The sequence below is a fragment of the Cupressus sempervirens genome, chromosome 3, assembly GCF_028749045.1.
Source record: "Cupressus sempervirens isolate cs-2001-9-10 chromosome 3, ASM2874904v1, whole genome shotgun sequence".
NCBI classification, from domain to species: domain Eukaryota; kingdom Viridiplantae; phylum Streptophyta; class Pinopsida; order Cupressales; family Cupressaceae; genus Cupressus; species Cupressus sempervirens.
The window spans coordinates 984892391-984911587 of record NC_143120.1 but is presented as its reverse complement, the minus strand read 5'-3'; the positions used below and the strand labels follow the sequence as shown (position 1 = coordinate 984911587).

The 19197-nt window shown below is 36.2% G+C and overlaps 1 protein-coding gene across 1 annotated transcript in view; it reads right to left on the bottom strand.

The window, feature by feature from the left end:
- Positions 1–7599: 7599 nt before the first annotated feature.
- LOC149570054 (ARM repeat superfamily protein) overlaps positions 7600–19197 on the bottom strand; it is a 33751-nt gene continuing 22153 nt past the window's right edge. Inside the window, exons 11-15 of the mRNA XM_089822695.1 lie at positions 10745–10846; positions 10031–10660; positions 8654–8785; positions 8448–8555; positions 7600–8316 (exon numbers count right to left, since the gene is read on the bottom strand). Coding sequence (XP_089678821.1) covers positions 8173–8316; positions 8448–8555; positions 8654–8785; positions 10031–10660; positions 10745–10846 — 1116 coding nt within the window. The 3' untranslated portion in view covers positions 7600–8172. The remainder of the gene's footprint in view (positions 8317–8447; positions 8556–8653; positions 8786–10030; positions 10661–10744; positions 10847–19197) is intronic.

Sequence of the window (19197 nt, the reverse complement as noted above, 5' to 3'; positions counted from 1 at the left end):
ATATTTAAAGCCAAGTTAGTTGTAAAAGGATTTGCACAGAAAAAGGGAATTCATTTTGATGAGATATTTTCTCCTGTTGTTAAAATGACTTCTATTCGTATTGTTTTAAGTCTAGTGGCTACTGAAGATTTGCATTTAAAGCAGCTGGATGTTAAAACAACCTTCCTTCATGGTGATTTGGATGAAGAGATGTATATGGCTTAGCCACAGGGATTTGTGGTCAAAGGTAAGGAGAACTTAGTGTGCAAATTGAAAAAAAGTTTATATGGCTTGAAGCAAGTACCTCGGCAATGATATTTGAAATTTGACAGTTTTATGCATGAGCATGGTTACAGTAGGTGTCATTCAGATCATTGTGTCTACTTTAAGAGATTGGATGATGATAGTTACATTATTTTATGTTTATATGTTAATGATATGCTTGTAGCTGGGTCTAACATGGATCACATTAAGGGGTTGAAATGCCAATTAGCACATGCAATTGCTATGAAAGATTTGGGGGCAGCAAAACAAATCCTTGGTATGAAGATTTGTAGAGATAAGAAAAATAGAACATTGACGCTATCTCAAGTTGATTATGTTGAGAAGGTGTTGCAACATTTCTCTAAGGAGAATGCTAAAGTTGTCAGCACACCTTTACCTGGTCATTTGAAGTTGACTAAGGAGATGTGTCCTAAGACACAGGAAGAGGAGGATAAGATGTCCAAGGTACCCTATGCTTCAGCTGTAGGAAGCTTGATGTATGTTATGGTATGTACTAGGCCAGATATTGCACCTGCAGTGGGAGTCATTAGTCGGTATATGAGTCATCCAGGAATTGAGCATTGGAATGTAGTCAAATGGATTCTCAGATATTTGAGAGGAACATCCAATAAGTGTTTACACTTTGGGGGCTCTATTACTAATTTACAGGGCTATGTTGACTCAGATTTGGCAGGGGATATTGATACTAGGTGGAGTACTACAGGTTGCATCTTTATTGTTGGTGGGGCAGCCGTGAGCTAGGTTTGGTTAATGTTTTATCCACTACAGAGGCAGAGTATGTCGCTGCTACAGAGGCAGCCAACGAGATGATATAGCTTCAATTCTTCTAGCAAGAATTGGGACATCCTCAAAAGGATAATTATTTGTTCATAGATAGTCAAAGTGTCATTCATCTTGCAAAAAATTCAGCTCTGCAATTCAAAGACCAAACACATAATTGCGGTACCATTTCATTCGGTCAGTTTTGGAGGATGGACAATTAAAGTTGGAGAAGATACATACCAATGACAATCCAACATATATGTTGACAAAGGTAGTAACAAGGGAGAAGTTGAACTCCTCTTCAGCTTCGGCTGCTCTTGTAGACTGAATATGAATAAAAGAATAGTAGAGTCCAAGGTGGTTTGATCCAGTGGGAGCCCCATGTGGTAGCAGTATTGCTATAGGATCAGTCTCCAAGTGAGAGATTGTTGTTTAGTGTGGAGCCCGATCAATTCCCAAGTGGGAGATTGTTAGATTGTGGTAAATGATCAGGAAAGTACTATACATACTTCATAAATTCTTTGGGGTTCAGGAATCGCCTTGAAAAAAAAATTTGGGCCCTATTTTATTGGGATTTTGGGCCGATATGTAATTATTAATAATAACCCTAAAGCAGTTAAAATACTTGTATAAAAGGGCTTAGGGTTAGGGATTGTTTCATAAGGTGTGATGTGAAATTGGTTCTTACGGCGGTATTGAGCTGTAAGGGATTACGGATTGTAATTAGGTTGTAATTACTGGATCATAAAAATATTGGACTTGTTGTTTGGTGGATGTAGCCTAAGGATTGGGTGAACCATGTTAAATCTTAGTGCCTTGTGTTCTTTTTTGTGTCATCTATTATTTTATGTTATTGGTTATATTTGCATGTAATTGTTATTTATGTCTGTGGTTTAATCCTAACATTTGTGACCCATGAACATAGCAATGTCAATGTCACAAGACGATCTAAAATTCACCTGGATCTTACAGTAAAACCTATTGTTAGGACATTATCTAAGAGATCGTCACCTCTCATAATGTCTTTTGCACAAGTATTCATTATTTCAGAGATCGTCACCTCTTAAATAATGATTACATATGGTGAAGCCCATAACAGTCAATAGCCTAACAAAATAAAATTTATTATTTTATTAATAATAATCAAAGAGTACAAATGAATTACAACTCAATCATATCAAGTCTCTTTCTAAAATGTTCTATCTTTACTCTAGATAGAGGTTTGGTGAGTATATCTGTTGTCTGATCTGCAGTACAAATGTATTCCAATTTAACAGAATTCTTGTCTACCATATCTCTTACATAATGGTAAGGAATTTCAATATGCTTGGATCTTTCATGGAAAAATGGATTCACTGAGAGCTTGATGGATCTCTGATTATCACAATGAATGACTGTAGGATTCATGGCTTGCCCAAATAATCCCACAAGTAACTTCCTCAGCCATACTGCTTCTCGAGAGGCCATTGTTGCTGCAATGTATTTAGCTTCTGTGGAATTCTGAGCTACTGACAACTGATTTCTACATATCCATGAAATCATAGCTAATCCTAAACTGAAACAACATCCTGAAGTGTTTTTCCTATCTTTAACACTTCCACCCCAATTTGAATCGGTGAATTCATGCAAGTCTAAAGCAACTTTATCATATTTGAATCCATAATTAAGAGTACCTTGTAGGTATCTCATAATGTGTTTAACAACAACTAGGTAAATCTTTTTAGGTTCACACATAAATTGACTTAAGGCATGAACAACATAGCAAATATCAAGTCTTGTATTTACTAGGTACATCAAGATCCCAATCGTCTGCCTGTAAAGAGTAGAATCTATTGGAGGTGATTTTGCAACTGATTCTTTAAGTTTATGCAAATTGGTCTCCATTGAAGAAGACATAGACTTGCAATTCCACATTCCAAAAGAAATTCAAAATATTTGAAGTGTACTTTCCTTGATTCAGTATGATACTATCAGCATTTTGTCGTACTTCCAATCTGAGGAAGTAATGAAGAAGACCCAAGTCTTTCATTTCAAATTTTCTAATTAAATATTTTCTTGCACTGATCTATAAGATGACCATCACCACTGATTAATAAATCATCAACATATAATATCAATATTACCATATCATCTTTATCTCTTTTATAATATAAGTTTGGATCTGCTTCATTCTTAGAGAATCCTAAGTCGGTGAGATATTTATCAATCCTTTCATACCAGGCCCTAGGAGCCTGTTTAAGCCCATAAACAGCTTTCTTGAGTCTGCAAACAAAGGCATTAGGATCATGGGTTTCAAATCCTTCTAGTTGTTTTATATAGACTTCTTCTGAAATCTTCCCATTGAGAAAAATTGTCTTTACATCCGTCTAATGTACCTTCCATCCCTTAGATGCAGCAATTGCTAAGACAACTCAAACGGTAGTATATCTGGCAATACGAGCAAAGGTTTCTTCATAATCAATCCCTTCTTTTTGAGAAAAACCTCTGGCTACAAATCTAGCTTTATATTTTTCAATACTTCCATCAACAGCATGCTTTATTTTGAATATCAATTTTGAAGAAACAATGGATTTTCCTTTTGGCCTTGGAACTATTTTCCAAACATCATTTTTCATAATTGATTGATATTCTTCTTACCAGGCTGGATGTTTAATAGCATCAGAAGGATTGGTTGGCTCTGTTTTGGACAAGTCAATCATATTTGTTGTATAACTAGAGAATCTCTTAGGTCTTTTACTTTCTCTGACTGATCTTGAAGGTGCAACAAAATCTTGAGTTGCTTCAACTGTTTTTATGGCCCAAAGTGGCCTTTTCTTTGAACTTTCCTCAAGGCTTATTTCATCTTCAACCTCTTCTCGGTTCTTCCTCTGGGATTCAGATACACTTATTCTTTCAGAATTTGATAAAGAAGAGGGTTCATTGGAACTTATTGCTCTTTTGAATGCAAGATATTCCTCAAAGATTACATCTCTGCTAAGTTCAATAGTTTTCTGTCTAGGTATGAAAATTCTATATGCTTTAGAAGTTTCACTATACCCTACAAGGATACCCTTCCTCTCAGATGGTTCCAATTTGATTTTCTTTTATTTTGACACATGAATGTATACAGGACATCCAAAAATTCTGAGATGACTTATATTAGGTTTTATTTTAGTGAATACTTCTTCAAGGTTCTTATCTTTAAGATAGGAGTGAGAGCTTATGTTTTGAATGTATACAGCAGTACAAGAGGCTTCTACCCAAAGATAGTATTCTAGATTTTGGTCAAAAATCATAGCCCTAGCAACTTCTATAATTGTCTTGTTTTTCCTTTCAGCTACCCTGTTTTGTTTAGGGTTATAAGGAACAGTACACTCCATCTTGATCCCTGATTCTTTACAAACAAATTTAAACAAGTCTACGGTATATTCTCCTCCATTATCTATTCTAAGCGTTTTAATTTTATGTCCTGAAAAATTTTCAGTTAATGCTTTGAATTCTTTAAATCTTTGTAAGATTTCTTCTGATTCTTTGCATTTAAAAAAAATAAATCCATGTTTTTCTAGAGAAGTCATCTATGAACAAGACATAATACTAGAATCCTCCAAGTGAGGGAACGGACATGGGACCACATAAATCTAAATGAATTAATTTTAGTACATTAATTGTTTTTCTAGTACTATCATGAAAAATGAATTCTAGTACTTTTACCTAGAGCACACCCTTTGCAAATGCTAGGGTGATCTTTGTTTAATTTTGGTAATCCGGTAACCATCTTTTCCATAGTAAATAGGGTTTTAAAGTTTAGGTGCCCTAATCTTCCATGTCATATTTCGTTTGAATCTTTAGCTTTGTGAACTAGGGCTTGAATGTATCGACTAGATTTTGTATTTGATTCATACAAATATCCCTTTCTTTGACCAATTAATTTAGCTTTCTTGATGGAAGAGTTTTTAGCCCAAGTTAATACTTTGCCATCTACAAATGCCACATTGTGTCCATCATCTTCAAGTGTTGTTATAGAGATTAGGTTTCTTTTAATCCCTGGTACATAGAGTAAACCTTTAAGAAGAAGAGTATTTCTTATTTTTAGTTTCAAAGTGCAGTTTCCAATTCCTTCAACTGAGTGTGCAGAGTTATCACCAATAGTAACTTCATCGTTAACTTTCTCTGATAAAGAATCTAGAGTTTCTTTGTATCCAGTTATATGCCTAGGAGATCCACTATCTATTACCCATGCCTTATTTGAGATTTCATTTGATAAGGAGGAATACAAAACACGATTCTCTGGATAATAAGTTTCTTCTTCTCTAACGACATTTGTGCAATTCACCTGTTGTTTGGAGTTTTCTGGACAATTAGATCTATAGTGTCCAAATTTTTCACATTTGAAACACTTTAATTTTGATAGGTCTTTCTTGGGCTTTCCATTTTTCTGATTTCCCCCTTTCTTCTTGAAGTGCTTTTTCTTGCCTTTATAGGAGTTTGCATTAAGAACGTGAAGTTCTTCATCTTCTACTTTTGGTTTTCCTCCTTTCTTTAGCTTTCTTGATTCTTCTTGAAGACAATCATTCTTGAGCCTGTTAAAGTCCGGAAGTTGATCTCTAGCACTTATTCCTTGTGCAAAAAGTTTCCTATAATTCTGGCAAACCATCTATGGCCATAAGCATTAGTTCGGTGTCATTAATGATGGTTCCTATGCTTCACAATTCATCTCTAATACCAGCAACTCTTAGGAAATAAGAGTTTATCGATTCTCCTTTCTTTATTTGGATGTGATTCAATTGTTTATTTAATGCAAGGACCCTAGTTGCATTGTTTATTTCAAATGCATTCCGTAATGCATTCATCATATCATAGGCAGTTTGGTGTTTTGTAAACATAGGTACGATGTCATTCTTAACTCCATCCGAGAAGATTTGAATGGCTTTCCTATTTCCATTGATCCATATAGATTTGTGAGGTTCAACAGGTGGTTGTTTGGATGCTCCATCAACAAACAGTTTAACATTATTTTCTTCAAGAATCATCAAGATTCTGAATTTTCATGCTTCAAAATGTTCCTTCCTGTCGAATTTGTCGTCAGCCCTGATTGTATATGCTATTGGAAATGGAAGACAACTACTGAATATAAACAAGTCTTATTACTGAAAATCTGCAGAGCCCTAGATCTAATAACAGGGCTCTGATACCATGTACAGTTTTGCAGATTCTAATACTTAAATCAGACTTCAAGATCCAAGTCGAGTTAGGCTCAAAAATAACCTTGATACAAATCTTATATTCAGGTCTGAATATGCGGATATATATATATAAAACTGTGGATCTGATGATATTCACAAACTGGAGTGATAGAAACCGCTGCTATGAATTCGTGAGGTTATGAATTCTTGAAGATCAATCTGTATGTTAACACTCCATACTGCATTCATAACCTGCCTACATATCCTCTTTAGAGGGTATGTCCCTTAAGGGACATAACCCTTGGCATATAACAAGTAATTAATTATCCCTAAGTCGGCAACCATAAGACAATTGTTAGTTAGATCTAACTAAAGTTAGTTAAGGACAAACTAAAACCAATTACTTCCAAATCGCCGGCACCTATAGAGCATGTATAAATAATTACAAATGCCATTCATTGAGAATACATAGGGAGAAGAGTCAGGTACTATCTGCACCATTAAACCTGTGGATTATCCAGGTTAGATTCTTAAAAATCTGGATGATTGAGTCATATTTCAGCTTTTGACTCCAGATATTTACATTTGCATCTATTGTTACCCTCAACGTGTGCCCAATTGCAGACATACCAATCACCTCTCTCACTGTAGCTTTGAAGCATCTCTCTGCTTATGCTATTGTTGAAACACTTGCTGTCCATGGATGATTGCTCAAATGTTTTGTCCATTTTGTTGCATTTCACTCTCAATTGAACCGTGGAGTGTCTCCAAAGATCTCTGATCCACAAAGAAGGTATTTGAACACATGTTTCACCCTCCACCTACTCCAATGGAGGAGGAAGTGATGACAAATAAGCTTGCAATATAAAAAGAGAATGGAGGGCCCTGTGACGTTATGGGCATTACAGATGAGCGTTTCGACATTTGGGTGTGCCTCTTCCTTCCCACCTCCAAATTACTCGTCTCCCTCTTCTTCCACAGTGGCAGATTTTGTTTATTTTCACCAGCAGACGCCTCTTCCCACACCTTTTGCGAAAAGTGGGCTGCAAGATTAGCCCTGTTAATTATAGATTGGCCCTGGAGAATCGCCTATGATGACTCTATCACTCTACTTCAATAGGTTGTGGCACAATGACTATAAAGACAGAAAAATAAGTTGTAGAAAACCATATCCAAGTCAATGTTGGGCAGATGGATGCAGATCTTGAATGCAAGTCACATTTTTTACACGATGCATGAATTGTGTTTCATCATTTTATGTGTATGAGGTCTTTTATAGATTGCAGGTTTTCCATAGATTCAATTGTTATTATATAGAATGCCAGATTTTTGTTAGGTTTGAACCAAACAATTCAGGGATAACAAATTCTGAAAATCAAATACTTTTAGACTTGAACCAAACGGCCCCAAATAAAATTCCCAAGATCATCATATGGATTTCAAGTTGTAGAATCTCAAATCTAGGATTCTGAATGTCAATTCTCAAATCATATTCTGGCAACCAAATGGGTCCTAGATGCTTTGAAGCTAGTGATGGCACATATATATTGCCAACCATTTAGTTATTTGCTGGTAGCAATTATATAAAGCATTATTCATTCAACATTTGGTTCCCCAACAAAAATATTCTGAAATAACAGAATCAAATTTTGGTTATCATAAATAATTAAGCTACCCTCCACAAAGAAATCTACCAGAGGAGCATAATCATGACAATCACAGATAAAATTAAAAAACCAGTAACCAACAAGTGGCTTGGTCACACCTTCTGCCATGAAAATCCTTGACCATGACTAAAGAGGGAATCTTAGCAAAGTTCACCAGTGTTTTCTGTAGAGAAATTGAATGGATAGTGATCACGGGTAGAAGCCACTTTACAATGTGTCTGCTCTTTCTTTCTTATGGCAAGAGCATGTAGAAGAAGCATTTTTGCTCTTAAGCCAGTTGTCAGAATGGAAGTTGACAACTAAGCAATATGACAAAGCTATTTCCATGCTTTCTTTCCACGAAAATTCTTTGAAGAACTTTTTCTCCTTTTATCATTTTGTGAACGTGCTATCTTTGCCCGTTTAGCAGCCAACGGCATTCCCTTCTTCCGTTCCTTCTCCCGATTGCTGAGCCCTCCAGTCTAAACAAGAATTAAAACATCAACTTTGTTAATGTAATTACAGTTAATATAAAACAAGACTAGTAAATTTGCTAATAATGGGCATATAATTATAAATAAAGGGTCAGCAAACATCAGTATGGAGGCCCAACCTTTTTCTGTTTTACAGCTGTGCGAGAAGCAAATTTCAACCTATCCTCCCGTCCAGCTTTCACAATAGCCAACCTTTCCTCTTTGTCTTTCCTTCTGTGTATATTAACCTATTGATAATGATAATGTCAAAAAACTGAACAAATCATGAAGGAAGCAAAACAAAAGCCCCACTCCAAGTCAAAAAAATATAACAAAATTCACCCACCTCAAATTTTGCAGGATTTACAGGGTGTTCACTTAGATGTTCAGAACTGGGCAATTTAAAAGACATTCCTTTTCCACTACCAGCCTTCACCATTCCGTGCTCAGACATTGCTTGTTTTGCCACATGCTTTGCCTATTGCAGAGTTAGCAAATATGTAAATCACTAAAAGTTTATATTGTGGTAAAAACTACACAAGAATAAACTACAAATTCTTTCTAAAAATAGACTCTACAGACAATCATTCTCCGTTTCATGATGAGATATACTCTTAGAAAAGAAATCTTAAACAAATTGATCAAAATTTAATTCACGTCATTTCTCATATCCATGATCTTCCTAGACATGAGAGTATGTAATGAATCTTGATTGAAATTATGCAGTGTAACAAGAATAAATGGACAATGAACATCTTTACATCATGTAATTGTAACTTATGATGGCTTTTAATTTATGCAAGCCGAACATAGCACCTAGAATATTAAACACATTTAAATTTCAAAAAAGTTAGCACAGCAGACATTATCTTGTGTAGCCATGATGATGCTCGCTTAACTGTCAAATAAATGAAAATTTGTATACTCCTATGGAGCTAGTTGATTCTAGAATTACTGAATGTAAGCTAGCATGTGGACCATCAAGTAACACCTCTCACACGAGCAGCATTCAAACTTTCAAAGCAACTAATAACGTCCCTTTCCTCTATGGCATGATCTACCTAGGCAAAGACCTCACTGTTTTAAGGCAAAATAATTTAAGGAACCAAGTTTACACGATCTCTGTGCCAAAAGATTGCACACAGGATCCTCAGCTGACATGGGATACAAAGCAATGTTCAGAGGATGTAACCAGATAACACATACCCCAGTTAAGAGCCATAATCCCAAATATGGTCATCTCTAGTTAATAGTCATAAATCAGGTAACTAGTAGCACCATAATAATAGGCTTTCTTTTACCTGCCAATTATTGCTACAAACAAATACCATCTTACTGAGTCAGGAGAATAGTTTCAAAGAAAATGCTACCAAAATAGACCTATATATTAAGAAATTAATATGGACAAACAATTTACAAAGGTATTAGATGCACAGAAAGTAAATATTTCCTATAGCCAAAGCAATAAAATTGAACACTAAAAACATATGTATAAGTCCAAAGGAAATGGAAATTAAATATTTGTAACTTTCAAGACTAAACACATGAACAGCAACCATCAAATTGATCCAATAGATGTAAAAGTTCTAGTACAGCCTCCATTGTAACTTTAATGTAGCAGGATCACAAACAGCCATCGTATATTGTCCACGCAACTAGAATAAATACATAAAATCTGTGAAAGTTGCAATATGCAACAACTTTAACATAGTAAGTCGCATACCTGAAGTTCTTTGATGCGTTGAAAATCTTCATTGGAAAAAATACCATCATTCTGGCCCACAAAATTGACAAAACTATAGTTTACAGCCTTTTCAGTAGTAAACCTCTTCAAAGCCCGGAGGCTCCGCCCTGATATATCTTCATCTGTTTTAGGCTCACTATAGTTCCTCTTTTTATTTTCTGAGTGTAAATGGGAAGCCTTACCCTCTATATCAGAACCATTTTTCTGATCAGATTCACTCTCTTCATCCGTGGATAGCTCCTCCTGCGAAGACCCTACTTCTTTATCAAGGTCTGTGTCTACTTCATCTTCTTCGCATGCTTCCCCATTATCTGTGTCAGAATCGTCAATACTATGTCTGCTTGCAGATTCATTTTCATCCTCAGTTCCTTCGTCATCCATGTCATCATTTACATCTTTATCACTCCCAGTAGATGATGGCTGTACATCATCTTCAACTACATCATCTTCATCCTCGCTTCCACCTTCACTGGAAGAAACATGATCTACAAGTAATAGTTCGGCACCAGGAATGTCACTTGAAACAACTTTTTCCCCAAAAGCTCTAGGCTTTGCCATTCTATCAGCCATGCGCCCACGATCTTTCTTGTCCAACAATGTAGGGCAGATCTACAAAAAATCAACAGTTTTTAGTAACATGCAAACAATAAATACAGGAGCAAAATGTATAACCCAGTCGGAACAATGTAATACTTGTCTGAAGATGCTGATAAGAGAACGAGCTGCTGCTGATACTGCCTTCTCATGTGATTTTTTATATAGTACAAGGTCACGAAGTAAATCCTCAGTCATCAACTGGACAAAAATAACAAAGGCACATCATACAACATATTATTCAAATATTTGTAACTCCTAGACTTGACCAATAAATCCTTTACAAAAATAAGCATCAACTTTCACTAATAAAAGAATGCAAAAAGAATTTTTCTTTAACTTCATGGCTTAAAAAACAGTAACCTGAAATAACCTATCCTTACCCTAATATTCTTAGCCTCTAGTCTTGACTAGCAAAATACAGCTTTAGGCTAATATGCATCTGAATTAACTAAATAAATAAATACAGAAGGCATAACCTATCCTTACACTAATATTCTTAGCCTCTAGTCTTGACTAGCAAAATACAGCTTTAGGCTAATATGCATCTGAAAGTTTAAAGTCTGGTGTGTTTCTGATGCTGTAAGTTGTCAGTTGAGTGATACAGAGAAACATTTGTCTTGGACTAGACCACTACAGATCTATCAAATTAGTTTACAGTTTTGCTGATCCTTCAAAGATGAGCTTTTCTATAGGTTTCCATATGGATCACACTTCCTTTCCTAGAGAGCTTTTGGTCCCACAAAAAGCTTACAAGGATGGAAGAATTTGTCCCTCCATCTTTGAAACCTTTGTGTGAAACTAATTCAAAGAAAACCCTTTCCCATGCTCCTGATGAAAACCAACTGATGCTCAGCACTCATATACCTTGAGGTAGAAGCTAGTAGCATTCTTTATCTATATTGACCTCTTGTGCTTGACAGGAGCAAAACCCTTTGTCAAGCATATTACTACTATAGTTTTCTACTTCAAGGTTCCACACCAGAAATAATGAAGTATAGCATCAGTCAAAGTAATACTGAACATTTGAATCTGGTTTTGTACCTTATATTGCAGGTAAGAATTATGCGCATGTGTGTGTGTGATCAATACTTACTGCCACTGACTTAGATCGGGTTCCATTTGTTATTTAATATATGACTATCACCGATTCATATCGGGTTTTGTTTATGAGTTATAATTTGCTATCGGACATATTACAGCCGCCGATCATTATCAGGCTTTTGTATTATGTTAAGTTGTTAAGGAAATAAAACAAGCAGTTATGTCCACATAGGGACATGAACCTACGTGGCCACGTAGAGTCATGCCCCTTTGGCCACGTAGAGTCATGCCCCTACGGGGACATGACTCTTCCTTGTGTATATATTGTCATTGCATCTGTGGGGACAAAACACATATCAATCACAAGTTATATATGCAGTCCCAGCGATCTCTATCTCTTGCAGATTATTGAAGACCGGTTTATCAATCCTTTATTCAAGTAGAAGATCCTCCAAGCATAGAATACTATTCTGAAGTTAAAGATCTGCAATACACAATCTGAGATCAAGTAAGTAATCTGATTTATCACAGTCTGAAATTATAGTTTATTTCTATCAGAGATCCTATGCATTAACAGGAAAATGAAGCCTTTGCACTATGGTCCAAGGGGCAATCTGATCTTAGTTGAAGATTTAAGGGTATAAATTACACAGTAGAAAACAAAAATGTTGTAATTCAATACACATTCAAATGCGCAGACATTTTTTAGTGATAATGCACTACTTCTATCCAAATACAGAAATGAATAGGATACACAAGATATTACGAACTGCGATGAATATTCATGCAAATAGAAAAAGGTAGACATGTCTAATTAGTTTGCCTAGACTATTTGGTTGTGTCTTTGTCACCTAGTTATTTGTCTCTGACCCCCAATAAGAAAAGACAAAATAGTTTGTGCTCCCAAACTGCTTAACCTTCCAACTGTTTGGCTATTGAAATTTCTAACCGTTGGCATTCCACACCAACAGATGAAGTTTGTCACCAATGCCACGTGCAAATGAGTGATGACTATGTGGTATTTTCCTGAAATGTGCAAAGATATGCTGAGTCATGTACAATGGTGGAAAACAACACAATGACTTGCACAAGATCATATATAATTGCATGTAATGTAGTGCATCCTACACAGGGCATGCAAGCCTTTGTAGTTTGTGCACTAGTACTAAGTGATTCCACATCATGTGTAGTGCCTCTCGTGTTTGCATTTTGTACTTTGATCCATTTCGATTTGCGAGATGCCTTGATACTCATGTTATTTTACATTTGAGACCACCTGTATGGTCGGATGATATATTTTGTTGACCAGTATCATAGATGTTAGATTACTATGATGTTCAATTTGATCATATTTGCATGATGATGTCTTTTGATATGACAAGATGTTTTATGTTGATATCTAGCTATTCTGTATTTGGACATATACTCTGTTTATGTTTATGTGATGGACTTATTGGATTCTGGCTTGGATGTGATGTTAAGGTTATTTACTTCATTCTTGCTTTGTGATGTTTCATGTGAAAGTGAGTAATAAAAATGGATTATTTCAGTGCAATTAAATAAATGGTTAGATTAGGTGATTTAATGCATTTATCGCTTCGGCTATATTATTATTTGCAATTGCACTTGATCGAGTTGTTTAGTGTGCATGATTTATGTCCCTAGCAGTGGCACATGGAGTTAGTGATTCGGCTGTTCATATCTAGCCAATGTCATCTCTGTATGGTCAATGTATCCTAATTAATGAATTAATTAAACCCTCCGATGACTTAATAAATCTGGACTCATTTGCATTATGTGATTAGACCAATGAGTGTGTCTATGCATTTAGAGGTTCGCATTGTCGCAAAAACTATTAAAGAATTCTGTGATTATTGATTTATGGCAATTTTGGGCTTTATTTTATTTAATTTAATTCCCGGCAGCTTTGCCGAAGTTGAATTCCAATTATTTGGAATAGCCTGTTTTCATTTAGGTTGATTTAGGGTATAACTAGGTGAGTTGGTTAATTACTCTAATTCTTTCTTCACTCGAAGAGTGAATATATATCAAAAAAAGGAATTTTATTTCTCACTTCACTTCTAAAATAAGAAATTTGAGAGCAAATGCCGAATCCTCTTCAAGAGGAAACACTGTTTTGTTTGTTGTAGGAGCTACGGGCATCGGATCGTCGCGAAGTTGATCTCATTGGATCCAGCTCGGGGAGACCTTGGATTGCCGTGACTTTCGGCAATTTTTTGCAGGATTTTTATTTTATTGTTCAGATTCCCATATTTTCCCTTTTGGCTGTGAGGTAGTGCTCTCCTGTTTTATTATTTCAGCTCTGTTTTTGCTTCCATTTTTGGTAGCTGTCTGTTAGGAGATTGAGAACTAATGTTCCCCTCCATTTCTGAGTGCTAACTCCGCCCGGTTGGGCGGGTATGAGCATTTCCCTTTTTTTTGGGATAGGGATTTGGGGTTTTGCACCATTATGCTGGCTGTTTTTGTATATGGTGTTCAAACCCAAGTTTTATTGGTTTTCTATGGCTCATTTACCAGAGGGTAGAATGGATTTTATTTTTGTTGATTTTCGTCAACGTTGGGTTTTTTCCTAGATTTGTGTGCCACCCAATTTTCTCGATTTTTTTAGCATGGTTTTGGTCGTGTATTTAGATTATCCATAGGATATCAATCTGACAACTGTTGCATCTTTATGTTTGCATTGGGATGTGTGTCGCATCTGTACCACATTCATACTCCCGAATATAGGCCGGTTGAGTGGTTTTATGATTCTTGGTATTTTATTGGTTCTCATATCCAACCCTTGCATTGGTTACTTGATTATGTCATGAAGTTGGTTGTGCCCACACACAAGCACGTGCGCATGCGTTTGACAAGATCTTGCCAGATCCGAACTCCTAGATATAGGTCGATTGAGGGATTGTTCATTGGAGTTGGATTGGGAACTTGCATTGCCTCTAAGCACTCATTGTGAGATGAGCATGGGTATGTAGGGTAAACATGTGGAGAGGTTTCTATCGTATACCCCAGTTGTTTTCCAACAAGGTAGCATGAGGAAGTTCTAACAAGTGATAACTAAATTAATAAATGGGTAATAAAACTTAATTTAAATAAGTGAATGCATGTACGGTGCTTCCAAAGGCATGGTGTGATGGTTTCCTAAGGGATTCGTTCCGCACCGGTGTGATGGTTTCCTGAGGGATTCGTTTCCGCACCTAATTTTAGCTTGGGCTTTCCGATGCCAAGCGACTTACACTCCACTAGTCCCTACATAGTTGACCCATAGAGTGTCTAACCAAGACCTATTGTAATTGCATTGTCTTATGATCTTGGTTTCAATCCTCTTTACTGTATGGTGTGAGTGATAGCCATGGACATTTGTTTTATGTGTGTTTGTGATTGGATCACTATCTCCATCAACATGGGGGGAGTGGGCCTACAGGTTCCACATGGTTGGGAGGCGTAGCTACCTATACCACTATTGGGGACTAGTGTATAGAGACGGTCTATCCAGTAGAAACCGATGCTTGATGTTTCACTTGGTATTTTGAGTTTCCGGAGTATGTTCCTTGTGATTTATGCTTTAATTGGAATGTATGGATATCATGTTTAGATGATGATAGTTTTTATTTGACACGTGCATTTATTATGTTGTTGTAGCATATGGTTTGATTATGTGATTCACTTCTAGTTGAAGTATCTATGCTTTGATGGATTAGCATGTCAGATCTTCTTGTTCTTATGATGTTATTTACATTTGTAGTTGTAACACCCTCATAAGACAACTCTGACTATCTAGTTGGCAGTTTGGGATGTTACGCATAAGGGATGGCTAAGGCCTTTGAGTTCTCATGATGCTATTATGGTTGGGAGGAATCATGCACGAGTTTTAGTTGTGTTGGTGCTTAGATGTTTATACTTTCCTTCATATGATGTTTGGCATATGAACCATGTATGTACATTGCGATGTTGCTTTCTACATGTTCTTTCATATGTTGTTATGGACTAGATAGATAGATGTTTCTTCTTCCTATTGCATGGTGTCTTGTATTTCATGCATTCGAGTGTCCAAGCCTCGATTTACGTGGATCCGGTACTCCCCGGTGTGGAGGTTTCATGTTTCTATGTTTTTTCTTTTACTTTTTGGTGATATTGTCGATTGTTTTCTCGCATGGGAAGGACAATTTCTCGCAAGAGCATGTACTTCCTCGCATGGAGGAAAAAAGTCTCGTGTGGCATGTGCACTTTCTCGTGCGCACCTATGTAGTTCCTCGCGCGGCGTGATGCACTTCCTTGCATGGAGTGATGCAAAGTCTCGCATGAGACTGGAAACCAGTGTTTCCTCGTGCGAGAAATAGAGGCATTTAGGTGTGGCCGAGGAAAGTTTGAAAATTGGTTTTGGACACCCTATTGGGTTTCACACCTTCCTAGTTCGAAACAGATTTTCTATGGGGTTTAAAATATATCGTTTAAGTACATTTATACTTAAAATATATTTTAATATATGCAATGATTCTTTTGAGATATGTTCTAAACCTCTACGAGCTAAGATAAAGATTCTAAAAAATTTTAGGGCTTCAAGATTTTAGACTTAGACAAATTTCAAGAGTCAATATTTGTATTTCAGCATGGTGTCCAATAGATGAGTGGTGGTAACTTGAGCCCTCATCCTGTGTATGACCATTGTTGGTCTTTGCTTGTGTTTTTAGTTATGTTGTGGTTTTGTGCTTGGGGATCTTTGGAAGTGTTTGTAAGACTTCCACTAGTGTAGGTGAACATGTGGGTTTAGTCGTGTTCCCTATCCTTATCACTTTGTTTAGATGTTTCATTTTTGCTCTTGGTTACCTTACATTGTTGTTAAGGAACTTTATTAAGAAAAGAAAAAATTATTCAGTGCATGTTTTATCCTCGTTCCAAGGATCTCTAGGCAAGGCATTACATCATGCACATTAATACCAAGTTATAAAGATGTGTGCAAGATTGCCTATGGCTTGCACAGCAACACACAAATCATTTACCCGTGCTTGTGAAGAGATGCCCCATATCAGGTCTTCGATGTGCTAAGAAAACTAAACATAGAGCCACAACATATTGCCTCACTTCAACTAATCTATGTATTGTAATGCTTTACCCACTCTAAACAAATGATATGAGCCTTGGCATGCACATTGTGGTTGTCAATGTGATCTCATCTCACACAAAAGTGAGTGAGTGCTCAAGACTCATATTGAAGAATGTTGGGTTTACATTGGCTCAAGAACAAAGAAAAAATTATAACTTCATAATTCCACGACAACCATTGGTTAGAAACCCAAGTACTATGGGAAATAAGAAAAAGGAAGTTCTCACCAATTGTGTGCAAGATGAGGTTTCCCACATTTTTTCTTGTGTATGATAGAGAACAACACCATAACAATGGATATACAAGTAGCTAAGTGGCAAAATTCATTTTTGATAAAACTTCACTTCAATGTGAGTCACACTCAATCAAGTACTCTACCAAAACATCAATAAAATTGATTGCTGACCATAAGATACCTAAGTGCTTGTACAAAAAACTAAAAACTCTCCCCAAGAACAATTTACAACTCTTCAATGACCTCCTTGCTTCAATACAGACACTAAATGATTTAGAGTACTATTGTGGATTTTTTGCGAAGATTTATGGGTCTTTGTCAAAATTTCTAGTGTCTGAAGAATTCATACATTGGGATTCGTGCCATTTTTACTTCATACTTCTTGATGTTTGAACTTGCATCTACCTATGTTTTTGCATTAGGATCCATGCCTTAGATTCTATAATCATTTTTCACCTCTTCAAAATTTCTCAATTTTTGTGCACAGATGGCATCTTTGACCAAACATAATATTGCAATGCAATCAATAATTCAACGACAAAAAATTACGACACATAGAAGCAGCAGATGATGACTATTTTTGAATATTGACACCTTGAATGATGACTCTTGGATGACTCATCCTACCGAACATGGACAAGATCAGAATAAGTTTGACAATCACAATCAAGAAGCAAACATGCTTATCAAACTCTCAATTACTAATTATCATCTGGCATAAGTGCCAACTCGAAAGACGATTGCAAGGATCTAGACTATTTTGAAGGATCTCCATGAGATATCATATAAGGGTCATGTGTTCTTCTTGAAGAACCAGCTATTTTCTATCACAATGGATGGGTATGCCTTTACAAGAACATCTCTTTAAGTTTATGAACATTTGGGATCAGCTAGAGGCCACTGGTTGGAAAATGGATGAAGAGTATATGGTAGTAATAGCCTTGAAGAGTCTACCTCAATCCTATGAGCACTTCATCAAAATGCTCAACATTATTGCGACTAATGTTGACTTTAATTTTCCAAACTTGTGCGCCTAACTTTTAATATCACCTTCCTAGGTGACAATAGAGGAGTCGCATGGTTGGCCTATTATCGGATTCTTGTAGGCTGAAAGGATGTTCAAGGGAATCACATGAAGGTTTCAGATGTCGCAAGGGCTTTGGGAGCAAAACTTGAGCTCAGGATTATATTTCATTATTTAATAAGGAAATTCTACAATATTCCTAAGTGATTATTTTTAATAAATAATAATAACAGTTAATTATTTTTTTACTTAAATAATTAACGAGTGATATTAAAATCACTTTACAAGTCATGAAATAAAATTATGCCTCTTATCATCTAGGCACTACTGTGGGGTGCTCTAAAATAAAAAGGTGATATTAAATAAAGGAAGTCCCAGCCTTGCCGTTGTCTTCATATGAAAGGGATAAATAATAATGAGTGATATTAAAATCACTTCACAACTATCGAGTCATGAAATAAAATTATGTCTCTTATCACGGGGCTACTGTGGGGGTGTTTTAAAATAAAAAGGTAATATTAAATAAAGGAAGTCCCATCCTTGCCGTTGTCATAATATGGAAGGGAGAATTTTAATGATAAATTAAACAAAAGAGGATCTCCAGTTATTATTAAAATTAATTATTATTATTAGAAAATCTGGGCATTTAAATTTTAAACTTCAGAGAAAAAGTTCATTTTTTTATCAAATGCTTGTGCGCATATTTTGAGAGTACATTTGGGCTTCAAACTACAGTTATAAACAAAATTTCTGTTGTGATTGGAGTGGCGTGCGAATGGGATTTGGGGAGATTAAATTGGTCTTGGCTGGCATTTTTCGAGCATTCAGATTTCATGTTTGTGTTTTAGAAAATTCTTTGTTTGCAGCTGGCCGCTCAACCTGGGCAAATCCCCAACCATTTTGGCTCAAGGACATCAGCCCTTGTAGCCAACAGCTGAGACGTCAACCTCAGCACTTGATAGTATGATACCATTCGCGACTTCAATATTTATTTGCCGTGTAAGGGAGTAATTCAGGTTTGAAGATAATCAACTGTGAGAGAAAGGAGGAGAAGATAGCCTCTTACAGTGTGTGGAGTACAGATCGAACAATATCTAGCAGCTACAAAGCCAAAAATCAGATCACAG